The sequence below is a fragment of the Scyliorhinus canicula genome, chromosome 19 (assembly GCF_902713615.1).
Source record: "Scyliorhinus canicula chromosome 19, sScyCan1.1, whole genome shotgun sequence".
In the NCBI taxonomy this organism is placed as follows: Eukaryota; Metazoa; Chordata; class Chondrichthyes; order Carcharhiniformes; family Scyliorhinidae; genus Scyliorhinus; species Scyliorhinus canicula.
Genome location: NC_052164.1, coordinates 34,697,739 through 34,721,202, shown reverse-complemented (window position 1 = coordinate 34,721,202; position 23,464 = coordinate 34,697,739). Strand labels below are relative to the sequence as shown.

Sequence of the window (23,464 nt, the reverse complement as noted above, 5' to 3'; positions counted from 1 at the left end):
TATCTCGAAGGAAACTGCTGGGGTCAGGGAACAAGGCCTCTTGCTCTGCTCTGGTCTGCAGACTTCAGGTTGGTATTAGTAAAAAGGGGTCAGGAGTGCCTATCTCTGGTAGCGATCGTTGTGAGGCACTTGTTGGTGGCTGCTGTTCGAACTCTCTTCTCTCTCTCGTTCAAGATCTTCTTGGCAAAAGCTGGTCCACGGAGGAGTGTTGGTCAAAGAGAGAGAAGGGCTGGATTAGAAGACTGAACCATGTGTGGGACCTGTCTTTTATAGGTCCCAGGGGATCCATGCCCCTTTGGGCAGACTCCCTTACCTGCTTGGAATCGATTGGGTCTCTTCCCAATCGATATGTTTGAATCCCCCAATCATGGGGCAGTTCCTCGGTCACTGGGACGGTTCTTGGGACTTATTGTTTTGGGCTTCTCTGGCGCCGAAAGTCTGGCTTTCCATTCAATGTATCGATCTGTGTTTAACTTGTTTCCATTGTATCTGGGGATCACCCGGTATAGCTCATCATTAGTATGTTAACTGGTTCTTTTCACAGTGCTGTCTGGTTTCTGCAGCCAGTCCAAAACTGGTTTCTGCAGCCGTCCCAATATCCAATCGCTTTGCAAGCTGCTTGCTTTACAACATGTCCATTTTTCCCTGCATTCCTTGCAATCTTTCCATTTGTGTTGGGCAGTGGCCACCCCAGGTGGCTACACTCCCCTTGTGATCCTCATGAGAAATCATGAGGATCACCTAAGTACGGTTGTCTTTGTGTTCCTGACCGCAGCGAGTTCCATGGCTCTCTATTCTTTCCTCAACTATGGCAAAATAATTTTAAGTAACATTTCTGATTGGCGCTATGTCAAGGGGACATGCATTACCAATTCGAATCGGAAACCTCTAACTATCTCAATAAACTATTCTCATCTCACATTTAAAACATCCTATAACATTCTAAACCCGTACTCATTCATACAACAGATCTTTACATTTAGTTTTCTGACTCGGCAGTTGAGCGCAGAACATCCGCAATAATCTTTATTTACAGATCGTATTAAAATTAAATCTTTTATTTTACATCAAGGGGTTGGGGGGGATTGGTGGAATCCGAAAATAGGGGATTGTACTCTGTAAACGGTTGAGGTGCAAGTGCGGGAGGCTCTCCTTCTCCATTTTCTTAACCGGAGGGTCTGCACTATGATGCAGAGAGCTGCTATCACCAAAAGTGATTCAATGACGTACGGAAGTGAGTACCAGTTCATGAATTTTGTGCACCAGGTCTGGTCCTTGCTGTTTATTACTGGGCTTTGAGAAGTCGATGTGTGGGAAACATTAACGGCGGGGGTCATAGGGGAAAAATGGTTTGCGTCCGCGCGCAAAAATACAAAAACAGTAACTAAAAGCATGTAGTTCTTCATCGTGGTCTTCTTCCTTCTCTTCCTTCTGTCCTTTTGTATTGCTGATCTTGCTCTGATCCTTCCTTCGAACGTTCGAAATCTATGGGATCAAGCACAGTATCTGTCAATAATTTGTTTAATACCTGTAATGTTAGTGTATCTGTCCTCTCATTCCAATTGTCCCTTAAATGAATGGCCAAGTCACACCCTGTGACTCCCCTCATATTTTTTTCCAAAAGCGAATTTAGGACCAGACATACACCTAGCAACTGCGCCACTGCGAGTCGTCGCGCAGGTTTTGCGATTTACCATCCAAATGTTCCTGGATGTAAATAACATACGGAATGGCGGCCGAAGGGCTACCTTAAACAAAAATGAAACCAAAGTTTAGAAACAAAAAGGTCGAATGAGTTGTGTATGGGCCGCGACGGGAAAGAGTTGTATGGGATCCCCGGGTAGGGCGTGCTGTGCTGTACCCAAGCTTAGCTGACCAAAGGGGGGTCCTCAGACAGGGCGGGTCCTCAATGCCGTTTCTCCACTGCCTGAGCAACCTGAAATGAACGGGCAAGAATGTAGTCGTAGTGGAATTGCAGCCTCTACTCCCAGAATAGAGGTGCAACTTAAAAAAAAAGGGAGGAGCCAAGATGCTTCTTGTGAAAAAGTTGAGCTGGGTTCCAGACATTTCAGATGTGTCAAGTTCTCAGAAATATCTGCGGACAAATTAACGTGCATGTGAGGTGGTCACAAGCTTTTCGGCTGAAAAGCAAGTGGCCGATCTCCAAATCAAACATTTAACATACAAACAAACAAACATCCGTGCAGGTTCCATCAGAAAGGACAGCGCTTCTCTCAAGCGGTTCCTCTTTTAACATCATCTGGACACCTCACTTCTCCTCATGCTCTGCGAACAGGGTCGCAAAGGGGTTGCCGTGTCGGGAGTCAGACATCAAGTCATCCTCTTCTCCCGGATCCCATACCCTTGTATGGATCAGGCATGCAATCCTTGCATTGTGTGACCGGGGGTCACTCTTGTCATTGCGGACACGTCGCCAAGAATTGTCCCTGTGCCAAACCGTGGGGTCTAAAATTGAAGGAGTATTGTCGGGGTCGTCAGTGTTGGGTGGTGGGTGTAGGTGTGGGTCTGGATTTTTAATGTAGGTGATCTCCATGGGGTCAGTGGAGTCGGGGTCATAGTCGCTGAAGTGGGGGCTGTAGGGTGGAGTGCTGTGGCTGTCCTCAGTTTCACAGTCACTGTCACTGTCTCTGCTGTGGCAGCTTGTGGGCGTTCCGGGGCGTGGTCTGGAGTCAGTGGGCGGAGTCGAGGTCGAGTCCGATGAGGAACTGGTCTGTGAGGGGGAGGGTGGAAATGTGTCTCTTGTGGGCGGGGCGAGGTGTTCTGCTGCATCGAGCAGGACATGGTGCGTGTGGTTTGACTGTGTTCCATAAGCCTTTAGTTGGTTAATATGAAACCACGCAGTCTTACCGTTGGGGTACTTTATCCTATATACTGAGGGGCTGATTTTGTCCGAAATTGAGTACGGGCTGGAACATTTAGGAGCCAAAAACGTGCTGAGGTTATAAACAGATAGCATAACCTGTTGCCCAACCTGAAATTCTGTGTGGTGTACATCCTTGTTGAAACAGGCCTTGCTCTGTTTCCGTCGTTTTCCCAATGTTACTGCGGCTGCTAACTGTGCAGACCTCACAGTCTCAACTAATTCTTTCACTGCTTTCTTGTGTGTGAGGGCCGTCACTTCTGGGCTGGTCATGTCCAGCCCTAAAAGGAATTCTGATCCTTTCATAGGGCGTCCGGTCATGAGTGTGTGTGGGGTCAAATCTGTAGATGATGAAACTGTATTTCGGATGAACATTAGTGCGAATGGGAGCACTGAATCCCAAGTCGAATTGTTCTCCTGTACCATCTTCCTAAGGGTCGATTTTAGGGTCCAATTCATGCGTTCTACTATCCCGCTTGACTGGGGGTGATACGCAATGTGGAAATTCTGTTTTATTCCGAATATGGTCAGGACGTTCTTCATGACCCGTCCTGTAAAGTGAGATCCCTGATCTGACTCTATACTTCTGGGGAGACCCCATCTCGTAAAGATGTAGTGGGTCAGGATCTTTGCAGCTGTCTTTGCTGTGTTGGTGCGTGAAGGGAATGCCTCTACCCATTTGGTAAAGGTATCTATAACCACCAGAACATATTTATAGCCATTCCTGCAAGGGGGCAATGGTCCTATAAAATCGATCTGGAGGTTTGTCCAGGGGCCATTAACGGGGCGAATGTGGCTGAGTTGTGCCTTCTTTGAATACCTCTCCGGGTTATTCTGCGCACAAATTAAACAATTCTCAATATAGTGGGTTACATCTTGTCGTAAGTTGGGCCACCAACACAGTTGTCTAAGGTGTCTTGTGGTAGGGTCAATCCCTTGGTGTCCATGACTGTCATGGAATAAGGCAATCATTTGATTCCTGTCCTGTTCAGGAACCACATGCAATTTATCTTTAATGATCACACCCTCATGTGTGGTCAAAGCGTGTTTGAATCTATCGTACTGGGCCACAAAGGTTCCTTTAAAAATCTCCCGGAGATTTTTGTCCTGCTACTGTGCCTGTACTAAATCTTTGATTTCTGTCTGTGAGACCTGAACTGCACTCACAGGGGCGCTAGCTGGTGCGCTAGCTGGGGGTGTCCAAAGGTGACCTCGCCTGGAACCTGCTTTTGCCAGTGCGTCGGCTTTTACATTTCCAGGGGGGGATGACCTATGGTGACTTCTAACTTTAATAATGCCATATGTCCTATCCTTTGCCTTCTCTAGGATATGGCGGAGTAATGGGGCTGATGGAAGGGGCTTCCCGTCTGCGGAGACAAAACCTCTTGTCCTCCACAGGGGTAGAAAATCGGTCAGGCTGTTACAGACATATAAGCTGTCTGAATATATGTCTGCTGGGCTGGGGAACGAATCTGGGTGGTCCACTATATAAGCAATGGCCGTGAGCTCTGCTGCCTGCGCGTCTAAGTGTCCTGGTAATTTTAATGCAATCTCTTCTAGTGCGCGACCCTGCGCATCCTCAACATAGATCCCGCATCCAGTGATGCGTTCTCCATCTAAAACTGTGGATGAACCGTCCACATATATTTTCAATGGGGCACACGTGTCTGTGTGCTGGGGGCTCTGGCTTGAATTCCCTATCTTTCTGGGGGGTGTCTTTGCAATGAAGGGTCCTGTGTTGTGTAGGGGTGCTACAATCTCACATTCATGGGGTTGTCCTGGATATTGTAGGTTGTCTGCTAAAAATGTGTGTGTTTTGGTCCGTTTAACTGTTATGTCCCGTCATTGTAACAGTAGTGTCCACCTAGCTGCTCTTATCTGGCTCACTGAACCGTCCTTCAGTCGACCGTCTAAAAGTAACTGTGTGGGGGTGTGCTCGGTCAAAATGGTGATGGGATTAATTCCGGTAATGTACGAGAAGTACTGAACTTCCCAAAATACTGCCAGTAGGTGCCTCTCGCAGGCTGAAAATCCTTGTTCTACGGAGTCTAAAAGTCGTGAGGCATAAGCCACTGGTCGTAGCTGCTTGTGCCGTTCCTGAAGGAGCACGGCCGAGAGGGTCGGTGCTAGCTACCTCTATTGCATAGGGGGAGAGTTGGTCTGGAACTTGTAGCGCGGGTGCTGCGCTACGGGCCTTTTTAAACTCTTCCACAGCCTCTGTATGCTGCGGAAGCCATTCCCAAGGGGCTCCTTTCTTAAGGAGGTCTGAGAGTGGGGCTGCCTTTGTCGCAAAACCATCGATATGGTTCCAACAGTACCCAACCAGTCCTAAAAATGACCGGAGGGCTGAAACATTCTGGGGAAGGGGCAATTTGACAATCGATTCAATTCTTTTGAACTCGATCTCGCGGTTGCCGTTCGTGATGACTGTACCCAAATACATCACTTGATTCTCTAATATTTGGGCCTTTCTGGGGTTAACTTTACATCCAATCTCTTGTAAAATTTCCAGGAGCTCGGCCAGAAGCATGATGTGCTCTGCCTTGGTCGACAGTAATAGGTCGTCCACATACTGTACCAGGCATTCGGGTCGGGAAAATTTGGCTAATCCATTTGCCAACTGTCGGTGGAAAATGGAGGGTGAATTGTGGAATCCTTGTGGGAGGCATGTCCACGTATACTGCTGTCCTTTAAATGTGAAGGCAAATTTGTACTGGCACACCTTTGCCAATGGGATTGACCAGAAGCCATTGCTAATGTCCAATACCGTGAAATATTTGGAGTGGAGTCCCTGCTTGAGCATGGTCTCGGGACTTGTTGCTACCGTAGGGGCTACTGCTGGGGTTGCTTTGTTGAGTTCCCGATAATCAATGGTCAGACGCCATGATCCGTCGGGCTTCCTCACTGGCCAAATAGGTGCATTATTAGTTGAGGCTACTGTCCTAAGTACACACTGCTCTAATAAGCTCTCTATAACCGTTCCAATTTCTCCCTCTGCTTCTAGGGGAAATCGGTACTGTCTCTGTGGTCTTGGGTCAGGTCCTGTAATCTGAACTTGTCCAGTCATTCTGCCGCAGTTGTGCCGGTGACTGGCAAATGCTGTCCTGTGTCGGTTCAAAACTGCCCTAACCTGTTTGTCCGTGCTAAGCGTGGTCGGGTCGAAACAATAGTCGCCTGCTGCGCTAATCCTATTTGCATACTCTCCTACTGTGAGAGTTGCGGGTGCTCTGTCCGATTTTGCCATTCTCCAGACACACTGATTGACTGGATCGAACGACAGGCTGTGGACATTCATAAAATCAATACCCAGTATGTGTTCTGCTGTGCGGGGCAGACTAACTAAAACAATGGGTGTCTGGTGGAGATGTTCCCTAGCTGAATTGATACAGGGGCTGTAATGTGTCCCTGCTGCGAGTGACCTGTAATCCGCTGACTGTAATTGTGGATGTGGTGGGCCACGTGTCCGCCTGTGCTGTGGTGGTGGAATTAATGGTTGTGCGGGACCCTCCTGTATCCTAAAGTAATTCTATGGGCTTCCCTCTAATCTTTGCTGTGACCACCGGCCTTCCGGATCGGTCCCAGAGGGTGTCACAGACCCAAGTGGGGGAGCCCGAACACCATCAGTCCGTTCCGTCCACATTGGTCTGTCCTGACTGCGTCCCTATACTGTGGATAGACTTAGCTTTGTTCCTGTTCAGAGTGCCTGTCTGCTGGCCTCTCTGAGATCTCTGTGGGCCATTGCATTCCCTTGCGAAATGCCCTAACTGTCCGCAGTTGTAACATTCCTGTGACTTCTGTGGGGGGCTGTTCTTTCCTTCGTTTACCCTTGCGGGGTTTTGGTGCGCTCTTACTGCCTGTATATCTGCTGCAGCCTGACCGTCTTCTGGGGTCTTTACCTTTACTTTGCCTTGGACAGATTGCTCCCAAGCGCGGGACAATCTTTTCAAAACCCATTTTTCATTATGGGCCTCTTCTGAGGGGTCATAACTGGAGCAGACATTCTGTCCTGCATCTGTGGCGTGGGAGACTATGGTGCGGGTCCATTTAACCATATTATCGCGGGTTAAATGCGCTCGGTCTAAATTGCCAAAAACGGCAGTGAAATGAATCCACAGCCTTCCTGCGAATGCTGTGGGGTGCTCTGTCCTCTTCTGCCTACACTTATTTAGGCCTTCGACTGGGTCTCCTCTATTGTCTATCGCGTCTAAAATAGATGTATGCATTTCCTCTAGTGTGCCTCCTCCAACGTTCTGTGGGTCGGGGAGGGCTGCTACAACCGATGAGTCTAAACTCAGAACTGTGAGCTTCACCTGCTCTCGCTTATCCAGGCCGTACATGGTAGCCTGCTGTTTTACTTTCGTGGAAAATTGGCAGGGATCTGCAGTGGGGAGAAACGGGGTTATTTTCTCACACGCGTCCCTGAGTTGTGTTACAGTTATGAAATGAAATGAAATGAAAATCGCTTATTGTCACGAGTAGGCTTCAATGAAGTTACTGTGAAAAGCCCCTAGTCGCCACATTCCGGCGCCTGTCCGGGGAGGCTGGTATGGGACGGTACGGTTAAGGGGGTGGTGTATGTGATCTCGGGTGCGCCTTCTGTGGTTTCCTTTCTTTGGGTGGTGATTGGGTTCGTAGGTGCGGGTGCTATCTGATCTGTGGGGGGTTGGGGCGCTTTCCGTTTCTGTTGCGCTGCTGGCGCACATGTTCCCTGAACATAGCGCTGCGCTGTCTCACTCAATTCTTGCCAATCTGGGACATTTTCCTCATTTAACTGTGTTCCAAAGGTGCTTTGGAACCCATTCTGTATGGAAAGCAGAGATTGCAGCTGCGCAATCTGCTTCCTACATTTAGAGTGGTCTACGGTGCTTTGTCTTTGCTCAGTGGTGGCAGCATGGAGTGCCCTTAAAGCTGCTTTTAGGTCGCTACACTGCTTTTCCAGTGTCTTTACCTGCTTTTCTGACTCTTCTCTTATCAGGACTGCACGCTGCACATCTTGATAGGCTTTTTCATATTGAACTTGGGAACTGCTCAGATGGGCTAGGCAAGACTGATGTGCCCTCTTGGCATCATCCACCTCTGTACCCTCCTCTGCCAGCTTCCTTCTTAACTCTAGGTTTTCCTTTTCGATGTCCCTGACATCCACTTTGCTCATCCTATTCCTTTCCTCTAATTCTTTGCGGAGCGTCCGAACGACCTCCTCTGTGCCTCGCAATTGTGCCAAGCAGGACACAATTGCCATCGGCTTGCGTGCTTTACTTAAATTCTTCCTGTGAATTTGAGAAAGGTTCTCCCACCAAGTATGTCCTATACTCCCGGGACCTGTCTCCTCATTCACACAAAACTCACTCCAAAGGGGCCATCCTTTCCCTTTGAGATATTTCCTGAGTTCCAGCTCCCATACGGGACACTGGCCTACTCTGCTACTGTTGGTCGCTGCGACCACGAACTGCTCTGGGTTCATGAGGCGTTCCATTGCCTGCATGGCCATTTCCTCTTTCTCTCTTTAATTTGGAACAAGGGATGATAAGGTAATGCTTTTAAAATACGGGTACGGCTTTCGCTATGTTCCAATTATAAAACTCCCGACAGTTTGACGCAACAAAAATCTCTCGGTTGAACCTTACAACCCTGTTAGTTACGCATGCAAAAACACACTTCCGAATTATCGTTATTGATTTGAACTCCTTGAACACTTGTGTTTTTTCCTTTTCCCAATTGGATTTCCAATTTAAATTTCTGGGTTCTCTCGGAGTGGGGGGCCACTTCTAATCGAGTCCCATCCGGAGTCTGCCACTAAATGTTGCGACTTCTGTGTGAGTGTGCTTAACACTCAATTTGGCTCTGTTTCTTTTCTAAGCTCTGGAGTCGCCAGGTACACCGTCACAAGCTTCAAGGTGAAGTTCAAAGCAATAAAACCATACACCAATTAGTAAGTCCAAACAACTGAGTTTATTATAACACAATTATAATAACTACCCATGCACAAGCTAAAAGGATTAAACTTACTCCTACCGCTAAATAAACTAATACTTATCTCGAAGGAACTGCTGGGTCAGGGAACAAGGCCTCTTGCTCTGCTCTGGTCTGCAGACTTCAGGTTGGTATGAGTAAAAAGGGGTCAGGAGTGCCTATCTCTGGTAGCGATCGTTGTGAGGCACTTACTTGTTGGCGGCTGCTGTTCGAACTCGCTTCTCTCTCTCGTTCAAGATCTTCTTGGCAAAAGCTGGTCCACGGAGGAGTGTTGGTCAAAGAGAGAGAAGGGCTGGAGGGCTGGATCAGAAGACTGAACCTGTTTTTTATAGGTCCCAGGGGATCCGCGCCCCTTTGGGCGGACTCCCTTACCTGCTTGGAATCGATTGGGTCTCTTCCCAATCGATATGTTTGAATCCCCCAATCATGGGGCAGTTCCTCAGTCACTGGGACAGTTCTTGGGACTTATTGTTTTGGGCTTCTCTGGCGCCGAAAGTCTGGCCTTCCATTCAATGTATCGATCTGTGTTTAACTTGTTTCCATTGCATCTGGGTATCGCCTCATTAGTATGTTAACTGGTTTCTTTTCACAGTGTTGTCTGGTTTCTGCAGCAGTCAAAACTGGTTTCTGCAGCCGTCCCAATATACAAGCGCTTTGCAAGCTGCTTGCTTTACAACATGTCCATTTTCCCTGCATTCCTTGCAATCTTCCATTTTGTGTTGGGCAGTGGCCACCCCAGGTGGCTACACAACTATAGTTGATCATCCCTGATCCTACATTTGCTCATTGCATGGAAATAAACTATACCCACTGACCCACAAAATTCATGCAGCATTAACAAGTCTCTTAGATGGTCGACTTTGTGATGTTTCATATGGGGCAAGCGCTGGCTATTTAATCTTTCGAACCTGTTTCTCAATTCAATAAGATCATGCTTGATCTATGCCCTAACTCTATAAACCTTCCTTCGATCCATATCTCTTTATACATTTGGTAAACAAAAATCTATCAATCACTGATTTAAAATTAATAACTGATCTCGCATCAATTGCCATTTGTGAGGGTTTCAAACTTCTACCACCCTTTGTGCTTAGGAAAAAAATCCTAATTTCACTTTTGAAAGAGCTTGTCTTATGTTGCCTGGTCCTGGACTCACAACCATTAATGATATTTTCTCTCCATCAGACCTGTTCCCCTCGATATCTCAAAAACATTAATCAATCCTTTAACCTTCTAAATTCAAGACAATACAATCTCATTTTTCCTTGGGGATTAATGCTTGGAGTGCAGGTACAAACTTACATCTAGTTCTATATCCCTCAGTTACAGGGAAAAGTCTGCTTCCATCTACCCTGTGGTATTCTTTCATTACTTTAAGCACTTCCACAATATTGTGTGTTCTTCTAATTATCTGAATAAAGAAAATACTTCTTCATACTCCAGATATCCTTCCATTCCTTTATTGTACTTTTCCAGTGCGAAGACTGCACTCACGTCTTCGAGACATCCCAAAGCAATTCACAACTAATTAATTATTTTTGAAATGCAGACACTACTGCTTTATGTAGGCAAATATGGTGGCGCATAATAATAATCTTTATTATTGTCACACGTAGGCTTACATTTACACTGCAAGTTACTGTGAAAATACCCTTGTCACCACACTCTAACGCCTGTTCGGGTACACTGAGGGAGAATTCAGAATGTCTAATTCATCTAACAAGCACATCTTTCGGGACTTGTGGGAGGAAACTGGAGCACCCCGAGGAAGCCCACGCAGACATGGGGCGAACGTGCAGACTCCACACAGACAGTAAACCAAGCGGGAATCAAACCTGGGACCCTGGCGCTGTGAAGCAACAATGCTAACCACTGTGCTACCATGCCACCCTATAATTCCACCAACAGCAAATGGGACTGATTACCTTGGTAGAAGAACTGCCCCTTCTGCTTTAAGTAGTCAAATGGAAACTGTGTCAGCTGTGGCTTGATAGCTGCCTTGCCTCTCAGACAGAAAGTTGTGGGATCACAATCTCACTGCAGAGACTTAAGCCATAAAAAAACTAGACCTGACCATTCGCGGTACTGAGGGAGTCTTTTGCATGCATCCAAGGTCCCATCTGCTTTTTAGGTGGACATAAAAGATCCTATTGCAAAGAATAGGCTGTTATCGCTGGTATCTTGAGCAATCTACACCATATAAAAAGATCCTCTGACCTTTATCTCATTGCTGTTTGTGGGAACTTGGTCCGCACAAATTGGCTACTGCACTTCTGACATTATAGCAGAGACTATGCTCCAAAAGCACTTCATTAACTGTGATGTATTTTTTGAACATCTCAATGTTTGAAATGTGTTGAGTTCTCAGAAGCAGCCACATGAAAAGCTTAGGGAACAAAAGATTTAGTTAGAGGTACAAAAATATTACATACATAGGTCCATGAAGGGACTGCCCGCATGCGGTTCACACTCGGGTTGGGTTTTTATGATCTGGTTTCCTCTACTGCTGATGGGGGCTCTGCCCCTCAGCGGCGAAGCTCGTACTCTACGAGTCTCAAGGGGAGCCTAATCAGCCCAACCCCTGTGTCTCGTGTAAGTTACCACAAAAGCGCTGGCTTTTTTAAACATAGGAACAGGAGTTAACTATTCTGCCATTCAGTTGCATCATTGAGGAGCTGCATCTTAGCTCCATCTATTGGTCTCGTTTTTGTAACCCTTAAAACCATTGCATAACACAAACCTATCAATCTCCTTTCTGAAATTTTCAATTGACCTTGTCTCAAAAGCTTTTGGTGGAGCTAGATTTCTAAATGTCCACTGCCCTTTCTGAAGAACTGCCCCCTGATATTGTCCCTGAATGACTAGCTAATTTTAAGCTAATTTGCCCTATTCTGTACTTCTCCATCAAATGTTCTCTGTCTACCTATCAACGTCTTTGATAATCTTAAACAGCTCAATTAGTTTGCCCCTTATTCTTTCATTTTCAAGACAGTATAAGCCTTGTCGATGCAGTGTTTCCAGATAATTTAACCCTTTTAGCTGATATCACCCTGCGGAATCTACACTGCATCCAAACCAAATACTTTTTGAGACGCTATGCCCAGAGAACGCATTACTCCAGATGTCTCCAGAGTCTAACCAAAGCTCTACACAGCTGCAAAACAATTCAAAACCCTTTGTTTTCCAGTGACCTTGCTGTAAAGACCAGCACTTTATCGGCCCTTTTAACTTTAGTTTGTTCCTGTCCCCTAGCTTCTAGTGATGTTTATATTTAAACCTTTGAATCTCGTTGCTGATCCAAAATTACTAACCTCCCAACATTTAGGTCAAATTTCATTGCTCCAATTGTTATACCCATTTGGCCAGGTAGAAGGGACTTCTGTTCGTTGTCTCCTCCAAAAAATAAGGCCTCCATCAGCACATGACCAGATGACTTGCTCAAGTCCTGGTCTGGAGGATCGAACCCACAAATTTATGACTCAGAGATGAGATTACTACCCAGTGAGGTAAATGGAAACTTTTTAAAGCAGCCTATTTGAACATTTTAAACACTTCTCCGCTGGATAATCATCAGTATCCATCTGAATAGCTTAACCAAAAGGCCCAATAAATTGTTACTAGCCTGGATATAACTGATTAGTCTGGAAGAGTTGATGACAGCTGGATTTTATTTTTAACAGTTAGCTTTCAATTTATCATCAATTTTGGCAAGCTACATTCCACAAAGAATTTAGTTGCATTTTTGCACCAATGGTTTCGATAGGAACAAGCACTCCAGAGACAGTGTAAATAGCCTGCCAGCTCCCTTTGACTTGGTCACTTTGACTCTCTGCCAACTTGGCTATTACTTTGGCAAGCTATAACTGGCTTGCGATGAGTCAGCTTGACACTCAAGGATAAAAGCAATCAAAGCTCTGTCAACTGAAGCATCCATTGACTCTTCAAACCCTAGATTTTTTTAAATGTAGATTTAAAAACTTGAGCGAGACCTTTTGGCAGTTCACACCGGCTGGTTCTTCTTGCCCCGCTGGCGGCGCACCTCAGCCGCAGGTTTCCTGGCGGCATGGGGTGGATTCAATGGGAAATTCCTTTGGCAGTGGTGGGACCAGAAGATCCCGCCGGCAGCCAATAGCGGGTTGCCTCCCACAGCTGAGAAATACGCCTGTGTCGTCTTCACATTATACAAACCATCCGTCGTCAGCCATTTTGAGAGCCAGAATCTGACGCAATTTTGAGCCCATACGCTCCGCCTGTGAGAAACTTGGCTCGGGCTCAAAATCCGGAGAGAATCAAAAAACGCGATTCCCTCTGGCGTGATTGAGTTTTGGAATTTTCACACCCCGCCCTCTCTTTACCCCGCCCCCTCCAGTAGAGTAGTGCGAATCATGCCACGGGAACCCAGGAACCTCATTCTAATACATTAGCATGTCATTGTAAGGACTAACTCCAGACTCACCCCCTTATGGAATATTCATTTATGACAGGTTTGCTCAGGTGCGAGGCAATCGAGGGGATCCCTCTGGGTTGCAGAGGCAAGTATAGCTCCTGGTGGGTGGGGGAGTGTGGGGTAGAGGAACATGCCTGGGCAGTGGTCTTCCACTTCCCCCGGCACAGGTTGGAACTGCCAACCTGGCAGTGCCAACCTGGTAGTGCCAAACTGTGCTGAGGGCAGTACCAGGGGAAGACCATAGTGGGACCTACATGGGGGTGGGAGTGTATATATGTGTTGTGGGCAGGAACGAGGGGGGGTGGGAGGGGAACAGCAGACATTGAAGGGGGGGGGGAATGCCAGCGCTGAATGCTGGGGGAGTGTGGGTAGTGGGGGTGGCGTTGGAGAGCCCCCGAGACCTCTGTGATGTGAACTGGGAGTTGTTCGAATGCAGCATTGGTGCCCTTTAAGGATGGTACCCCGATCTCTTTTGAGCCGGGTTACTGCTCTAAGAGCCCCTTGCCCTGCCAGTGTTGGTGTAAACTATACCCACTCTTTTTTTTGGCAAAGAGCACATGGTTCCACGAGAATCATTTGGCGGGGTTTGCACCGTTTTTCTCACCGGAACTGACACTTTGCCATTTTTTGGTAAGGTTCCACTCTGAAATTAACTGCTAGCCATTAAGCAGTCAAAGTAAATCATCTGTTCCATTTTCGAGGTTCACATGAGAACTAATCTGCTGGACATTAACTACAAGAGATTTCACAATTTGCTGTGAACCTTTTCCTTTACAAGACTTTCACTTCTTTTTGTTAAATACATGGAAGTTTGCTACTGAATTGAAGTACACACTGCATGGTAAGAAAAGATGCATAATTTTCCATCCCAGATCAGACTGATTAAAGGTGGTAAGGAGAGTAAGTACATTTTGACTATGGCACTCAATAAATAAACTAAGAAAAAACAAATGACTCCCACAAAGTGACGGTACTTGAATGTGGAATAAAATAATTGAACTTGATGGCTAGGCAGCAGGAAATTGTGGGCTCCTAAGTATTACAGAAATGTAAAGATGCAAGTTAAGTAAAAAATGTGGTGACTTAATAGAAAGATACAAAAATCAGAAAAGATAAAAGAACATATTACCAGCTGGGCGTCCATCCCATCAATTCAGGACTTCAATATTCAGGAATTTAGAATTTTAGCAGGATGAAGTGACATCCTGGGAGCAGATGCAACATGTAATTGGCTTGCGTGGGCTAACAGCCAGGCAGAAAATATGATTTTACAAACAAGAGAGGATAAAGATAATAAAATACCATATGTTGAGATATTACACGTATATAAAGGTAGCAGGGTAGCATGGTGGTTAGCATAAATGCTTCACAGCTCCAGGGTCCCAGGTTCGATTCCCGGCTGGGTCACTGTCTGTGTGGAGTCTGCACGTCCTCCCCCTGTTTGCGTGGGTTTCCTCCGGGTGCTCCGGTTTCCTCCCACAGTCCAAAGATGTGCAGGTTAGGTGGATTGGCCATGCTAAATTGCCCGTAGTGTCCTAATAAAAGTAAGGTTAAGGGGTGGTTGTTGGGTTACGGGTATAGGGTGGATACGTGGGTTTGAATAGGGTGATCATGGCTCGGCACAACATTGAGGGCCGAAGGGCCTGTTCTGTGCTGTACTGTTCTATGTTCTATGTTCTAAAGGTGTTTTCAATCAACCCAATATAAACACAGAACTAGTTTAATGGAAATGAAGACTTCGTAGAAGCTGAGCTGATGAATGCATGATAAGGTTGCTTTTCACTTCCTTCAAACCTGCACATGTTTAGTGTTCTCATTATAGACATTTCACATGAAAGAGTTTTAATTAAACTGAAAGCCCCAGGAAGCCTCAAAAATAAGACTGGATGGTAAGCTAGCTACAAAATAGGAAGCAGGTGAATATTCATTACAGGTGCTTTGCCAGACCAAGGTGCAGTGTTATTTGAAATTCCACCGCAGCCAGTTCTTGAATCCCTGCTCTTTCTATCCCACATGAAGGATCGAGGACTGGATTCTCCGGTTTCCCAGCCATGTGTTTCTCGGCGGGACAACAAAGCCACTCTACCCCACTGGGAAACCCGTGGGCGGGGGGGGTGAGCTGCCAGCAGGAAAAATGAATAGTAACAGCTAGAGAATTGATTCCCTTACTGCAGTAATTACAAAACCTCCTCCTCTTTTACCTCCTTCCCTATCTCACCCTAAGATCCTGCATCCTGGAATATTGAGCTGCCAATCTTGCCCCTTTCTCAACCATGTCTCAGTGACAGCAATGACATCATACCCCCATGTTTTCATTTGTGCCCTCAATTCATCGGCCTTGTTTGTCAGACTCCTTGCATTAAAGTAAATACCATCCAATCTTGAAAACTCCCTTGTGACTGAACTGGTCTCGACATTCTATTCCTTCCTGACTCACTTGATGTCTCTTCTGATTTTTGCTGGGCATACTACTTTGACAAAGGTTTAGTGCATTGTTTGACTTGAGTTCCAAAGGAGTCTGAGACTCTATATCTGATGGCAACAAATGATGTAGAACGAGCAGAGCAACTGTAATGCTGGATGGTTCTTCAGAGACATCCCAATCATCGTTCTCCTGCTGTCTGTAACAGTGCATGAAACAAGGAATGCCAGTGATATCATCTTGCACACAGTCTGATTGGCTGTACATTCGAGATACCACCAACACTATGGCAGGCTGGCTTGTCTGCTAAATACAGATTGTGCCATCTGCTGGATGTGGACTTGCAGCAACCTTGCACCATAGGGCTGACAAAGCCAGTGAAGCAATAGTTAGGTGGCGATAGCAATAGGTAGATGGTGGCATAGTGGTAATGTCACTGGACTAGCAATCCAGAGGCCCAAGCTAATGCTCACAGGTTCACATCCCACCATGGCAGTTGGCGGAATTTAAATTCAATTAAGAAATCTGGAATTAAACATTAGTCTCAGTAATGGTGACTGTGGCAAGCATCAGTGATTGCTGGCAAAAATCCACCTGGGTGCTAATGCCCTTTAGGGAAGGAAATCTACCATCCTTACCCAGACTGGCCTAAATGAACTCCAGACCAACAACAACACTGTTGACTCTTAACTGCCCCCTGCAATAGCTCAACAAGCCATTGTGCTCAAGGGCAATTAGCGATGGGCAACAAATGCTGGCCTTGCCTGCGATGCCCACATCCCATGCAAATATGATGGGAAACCTTCATGCTGAACGTTCTCCAGCCATGGGCAGACATAATGGGCAGGTTTCTCCAGTTCCCCAGTCGTGTGTGTCTCGGTGGCACACCGTTCGTTGGTGGCGGGATTCTATCTTCCCATTGCTTGTCAATGGGATTTCCTATTGTAACCACAACACGCCACCAGAAACCCTGCTGGTGGGGGCGCACCCCCGGCGGGAAAAGTGAATCGCAACGCCTGGAGAATTCCGGCCAATAAAATGTTCATTCTGATGTGTGGTATCATGGAGTGCACAGAAGGATTGTGGAGCCTCACATCCATGCCAGCTGATAGCAAACAGTGGTCAGATGCTGGCTTGTTCAGTTATCTATCTGTAGGGCCCACATTTTCTGTCTTTCATTCCCGTGTTGCCTGCCCGTTCTTTCTGCTCTCCCATAGTAGCTGCGGTTGAGGCTGCCAATCAATTAAAGAGACTTCTGGGTTCGTTTTCAAGGATTATTGTTCCCCGGTTGTGCTACGTCTATTAAGATGCCTTCAGCCATTTAAATTTTCAGCGCAAAATAATTTTCTGCTCTCTGCGCACATCTAGAGTTGGAGCTGGAGCTATGTATAATTTGAGTAATGAGTTAAATTTTGCAATGGAATATTTTACCTTTATTTAGATTAATCTCAGCAGCCTTCAGCTGTAAAAGTCAACATTTTCACATTGCAGGGAGGGAATCAAGATATCCGGTGTTTGAGTGAACAGAGTGACCTACAGGATAGCTCCTTAAAAAATTAGATTGAAGGATTGGGATGTAAACCACAGGAGAGCTGAAAAGGACATGAGTTAAAGAGGATAAACTCGGCTGGGACTCTCCAATTGTTCACGGCGGCGGGATCTTCCGGTCCCGCTGGGGTGAATGGGAGATTTGGCTGAGCGCCAGATTCTCCGTCCTCTATAGCAGCAGTAGTGGGGCGAACACATAAAGGGGAATCCCAGCCATTTAATCAGGTACAGAAAAATGGAGAGGAGACATTTTTAATTCGACATTTTTAAAATACCGGCCTTCAAAATTTAAAACTTGAAAGATGAGACACCATGGGAGGGATTCTCCGGTCGTTGACGGCAAAATCGCGATTGGACAGAGAATCCCCGTTCACGACTGAATCGGGGGTGGTGTCGTTTATGCGAGGCTCCGCCCCCTCGAGTACCGACGGCCTCAGGATATTGCCTGAGGCCCACACCCCGATGCTCCGCCCCCGACCGGCTGAATTCCCGATGGCGTGGGTCCCATATGGTCTCATCCATCAGGAACTCAGCATCGCGGCTGCGGACTCAGTCCAGTGCCGCCACAGTCGGGAAAGGGCCGATCAGCGGGCAGGGGGGGACTTTGTTGGGGGCTGGTCCAAAGCACGCAAAGTGGCCAAAGGAGGGGGCACTATTTCTCTGGCTGGGTCTGCGAGAGGCCGGCGCTATGTGCGCCACAGACCCAGCAATTATCCGGGCCATATCGGCAGCTAGAACCGGGTGTTGTACACTGCCTTGATGCTATCCCCCAGCGAAACGGAGGACCGTTGGCCGTTTTAGGTCATTTTTTTCTTTCGTAAAACGCCACCGTTCCCACGCCAGTATGGGGACAAAGCCTCAAAATCGGTGAATCCATATAAAAGTTAATTTTTTTGTGCTAGATAAATTTATGTTCAGCTGAGCAGACAGGCGTTCCAAATTAGCATCTCACCAGCAATACTGTACTGCTGTCAGTATATCAGGTCCAAAGATGTGCAGGTAGATGGATTGGCCATGCTAAATTGTCCTTTAGTGTCCAAAGATGTGTAGGTTAGATGGATTGCCCATGCTAAATTGTCCCTTTAGTGTCCAAAGATGTGCAGGTTAGATGGATTGGTCATGCTAAATTAGAATCATAGATTCCTGCAGAAGGAGGCCATTCGGCCCTTCAAGTTTGCACCAACCCTCCGAAAGAGCACCCTACCTAGGCCCAAACACCACCCTATCCCCATAACACCACCTCGGAGACAATTTAGCACAGTCAATCTACCAAACCTGCACGACTTTGGACTTTTTTTTGGGAGGAAACCGGAGCATCCGGAGGAAGCCCATGCAGACATGGGGAGAAGGTGTAGACAGTCACTCAAGGTCGGAATCGAATCCGGATCCCTGGTGCTGTGAGGCAGCAGTGCTACGCAACACTGCCACCGTGCCGCCCTGAGTGTCCAAAGATGTGCCGGTTAGATGAATTGGCCTGGTTAGATGCATTGGCCAACTTAAACACCAGCACCATAATTTGTTCTACTGCAAAAATGTAGGTTTGGTTCTTTAAAGTTACTGTCTATTTGTTACAGAACCATTGGGAGCATTCATGCAGAAATCAGTTGAGAGACTGCATGTGTTCTAGACGGCTGACACCTCTAGACCCTTGGCAGTGCCACTCGGAGGGTTAGATGCTGCTGAGGCAAAATGCTGACTGAAAGGGCGTCTCAGCACAAAGTCGCTCAATGAGGTTTAGAATAATAATTTGGTGCGGGGTGGTGTGGGGAGGAGGTAGGCCCCTCGGAATGACAAGGCGGCTCCTCCACAATGATCGTTCAGTCCATGGTGGGGTTGGGGCAGGGACCTTTGATATCTGTGACAACCTCATTTGTGGGTGGGGCGGGGGTACAATGTATCCGTGCCCCCCTCCCCTAGCGACTTCTCCAGGAAGGTCTCCTCTATTAAGCTGGTTGCTTCTGCATGCAGTGGGGTTGCTTCTGCTGGCAAAATATGATACGGTCAGAGGACACCCTTAATTATATGAATTTATGTCAATCCATGGCACTGGAACCCTATCCCCATTTCTGCCCACTCCTGCAAAATTTATCTGGCGGTCAGAATGTGTCGAGGGTGCCATCTCAACCAGGCTCCTCCTGCCCAATTTTCCTGCTCACCCCTCCTCCCACCTCCCCACTCCCCTGCCTCTAAGGCGGGGTTAGGGTGGGGAAAGATGCTGTCCAATGCTTCAGCTTAATGGCCCCTCCTCACAATTCCTGAACCATTAACTCTCTTCGTCTCGCCACAGATGCTGCCAGACCTGCTGTGCATTTCCTGCATTTTTCTGTTCAAGCTGCATAACTGATATTGATGATCTATGCAAACCTCTAAAATGTGCACAAAAATCTGTCATTACATCATGTAATTTGATTTTTTTTTTGCAATAAAGGTGTCTCTGAACAATGCCGACGAGAACTGCGAAAGTAAACAATATACCCACGATGGGAAATGCTGCTCTGTATGTCCTTCAGGGGAAGGTGTGATGACACCATGTGGAGCTGAAGACACCAAATGTCAGCAATGCCTGGACAGTAAGTAAACTCGGCTGTATGATGCCTTGTTCTGTTGTTATGCAGAAGACTATCCACTTATGAAGACAAAAGATTTTGGATCTTTCCTCTTTCCTTCAAAAAATTAGGGGTGAAGTTCTCAGATAATGAAAATCCACAATCTATACTTTAATTTTTTCTCTCATGGTAACTTGAAAAAACAGCTTAACATATCTGTGTCATTTCAAAAACAATGGGTGGAATTTTCTAAGTTCTTTTGACCAAGTGTTTTGGGTGGGAAAAGCAGTGCGTAGCCCACTGGCTCCTTTGATGGCTTTTCCTACCATATTTTTCAAAACCTAGTCGATACAAAATCTGGAGGCGGGCCCCACAGCCGACTGTCCCGCCAACTGCCTCGGCCTTAAAGGACGCCCCGATCTAACAGAAAGGAAATGGAAACAAGGGGCTGGATTCTTCTGCCCGCTGCAGGAACGCCACGGGCGAGAAGAGGACAATGGAGAAGTCCATTGACCTGGGGCAGGATTCTCCAGTCTCCGGACAGACGCGGCTGGAGAATCCTGTCCAAGGATTTCCTGCATGGTAATGGCGACCCTGCTCCCACACATACGGGGTCAACCCTCCCCCCCCCCCCCTACAGACACAGGAAATCATCCCCATGGACCTCTCCAAAGGAAGTCCCCCCCCCCTGCTCTTGACACTGCCCAGGGTTGAGTGAGGGGGGAGTCTCTGGGCTACACTGCGAATCCTGTCTGTTACACACTTGTAAGTCCCAATAAAAATACCCGCTGAGGGACTATAAAGATAATGGGTACAAAAGGGGTCAAATTCCTTTCCAGGGCTGCCATTAAAATATTTTCCAGTTGATTTTTGATCTTTAGTGCCACGGTTCCACTCCAACATTCCTTGCATCGACTGTCGCAGACGCCTCTGATACACTCACAGGCTCAGGCCGCTTACCCACCACAATCATGTCAATTATCCTGACCCCATGTTTTTAAATGAGGTCCACATCCAAGTCCAAGGCAGCTACATTGTCCTTCCGGAAGCTTGGTACTCCTGGAATTTGGCGATCTGGGTTTTTAATTCCCAGTCACTTAACTTCTGAGAATATTCGCGTTCCTCAGAATCAATCATAGAGTGAAATCTGCCCGCTTTCTTCCCCAGCAGCAAGTGTGGCAGAGATTTTCATGCCAGGGTGGGGCTCCTGAGCCACATCAGGCGATGGTGAACTCAAGAGTTCACCACAACAGTGAGATGGAAGGTTGTCACTAGTGATGTAGCTACCTAATTACATGAAGAGAAGATTTTGCATATAATACTGAATGAACTAGTCAGGCAAGACGATTGTTACTGAGCTTTATTACAAAGTACATCTTACAGCCTGAAACCACACGCGAGTTCTCAAACCTTCTCATTGTTTTCATACTTTAAAAAAATAAATTTAGAGTATCCAATTATTATTATTTTCCAATTAAGGGGCAGTTTAGTGTTGCCAATCCACCTAACCTGCACATCTTTGGGTTGTGGGGGTGAAACCCACACAGACACGGGGAGAATGTGCAAACTCCACACGGGCACTGACCCAGGGCTCCGATTCGAACCTGCCGTAGTCCCAGTGCCAACCACTGCGCCACCCTCATTGTTTTCACACTTGAAAAACCAACTGGACAAGTGTAAGAGGGACCATAAACAAAGAGAGTTGCTCGGTTGGATTCTCCGGTTTCCCAGCCGAGTGTTACTTGGCGGCACACCATTTGCTGATGGTGGGATTCTACACTCCCACTGCTTGTCGGTGGGATTTCCGTTGAAGCCACTTAATGCTGCCAGGAAACCCACGGACTGGGGAGCACTGCCAGCGGGGAAACTTCTGGCCATTGGGTGAGATTCTCCACCGGCGGGATTCCCCGTTCTGCCGGCAGTTCATCCATGCCCACGGATTTCCCGGTGGGGTGGCGTGGGGTGGGGTGGCCACAATGGAAAATTCCATTGTCAGGTGGCGGGAACAGAAAATCTTGCTGCCGGCGAGGGGGCGCTGTGGAGGAACACGGAACTGGTGGATCGGAAAATCCCGCCCATTGTGTTTTTAGCGTGCCCCATTTAAATTGACTACTTTTGATTTCATTCTATAATATCCTAAATGCTTAATTTATAAAAGGACAGTTGCGAGGGTATACGCTAGCATTGCTGAAATTATTGAATCAATGTCTGGATAATGCTTTTCCCGCTATTTTTAATAGCTTCATGTCTCTCTTAACTCGGAAGAATTCAATAGAAGTCGACTGTTTGTATGTTTGCATTGATAAAGCCATTTGTTCAACATGCAAAGTTGGGACAAAGCCAAACCTGCTTTAATAAATTATTTTTCAGTTCCTGGGAGGCAGGCAGCAAAGTGGAGTTAAGATCACAATCAGACCAGCTATGATTTTATTGAATGGCGTGGAACAGGCTTGAGGGGCCAAATGGCCAAAGTTTCTCTTGTTCTGCTCTTGAATACTGTGAGGAAAACTAATTCGCTTTTCCCATTTGTTTGTGCGGAATTCCAGTTTGCCAGCTAAGCTGCAGCATTGTGTTCCACAACCTGTGGCACTGCGTCGAGTATATTAGAACCAATTGAACAACGGCACACCTGTCGATGTGCCTCATATATGCAAAAAACTTAGCCACTATATATTTAAATGATTAGTGAAGCAGCTACAGTAAGTAATGGTTAAACTGCTTCAGCATGGGGATGGGAAGAAGTGACTTGTACTTCCCCGGCTTTGAACTAATGGTAGCCACGTTTCTTCCATGTCACATTCTCCCTCCTGCTGCTGAAGTGCAAGAGACATTAGGGTTGGTTTACAAGTCGGAGTCTGGCAGCCCAAGCACGGAGACATGGACAGGGTTAGGAAAACCAGGAGGGGGATGGGTGTCATGCGTAAAACCTACAGGCTGAAAATTAGGCTAGATTTTGGTTTGGTTTTTTTATATATCCAAAGTATTATCAGAAATAGGAATGAGTTACGAGCTCATTTAGTGAATGTGGATTTGTTACACCAGTTGGAGTTGGGCAATTATTTTCTTACAGTTAATATCAGTGTATAAAAAGTAGTTGAGAATTGGCCTAGGTGTAGTTTTTTCTCTGCGTAAACATGTTACCTCCTCTACAGTCTACATTTCCGTGAGTGCACATAAAGACAGTGCCAGCAATTTTGTTTGCTAGGTACTCTCCCTTCCTCCAGGGCAGGGGCAGTTTGTTTCCAAATGTCACAATGAATTATTTGGGTTTTGAACCTTACATAACAGATTAAGTAGGCTGATTTTGAAGAGTAATTGAGTCATTTGGAGCAGTGGCCAGAATCAGACTTTATTCTTGATCTCATGTTTAGCAATAATTTGGGTATGGAAAGAAAATGCAGGGACATATCGAAGATGCAGTGACCATAATATAGGACAACTGAAATGCTCATGAGGGAAGGCAAAAAGACAATGACGTAGAAATAATGCCCGTTTAAATAGCAGATGAGAATTTTTCCGGGAAATCATTGTGTACTTAATTCACAGTATTGCGATGTTGTCGGTGTTGCCTTTTGAATGCCCCCCCAGTTGGGTGTAAAAGAGCTGGCACTAGTTAGGGGAGAGCAATGGCGTTCTCCCACTGTTCTCCT

General features: G+C 46.6%; 1 protein-coding gene across 1 annotated transcript in view; it reads left to right on the top strand.

The window, feature by feature from the left end:
* Positions 1 to 23,464, top strand: part of ngfrb (nerve growth factor receptor b) — a 193,477-nt gene that overhangs the window by 7,977 nt on the left and 162,036 nt on the right. The window contains exon 2 of the mRNA XM_038779107.1: positions 19,697 to 19,838. Within this exon, the coding sequence (XP_038635035.1) occupies positions 19,697 to 19,838 (142 nt within the window). The remainder of the gene's footprint in view (positions 1 to 19,696; positions 19,839 to 23,464) is intronic.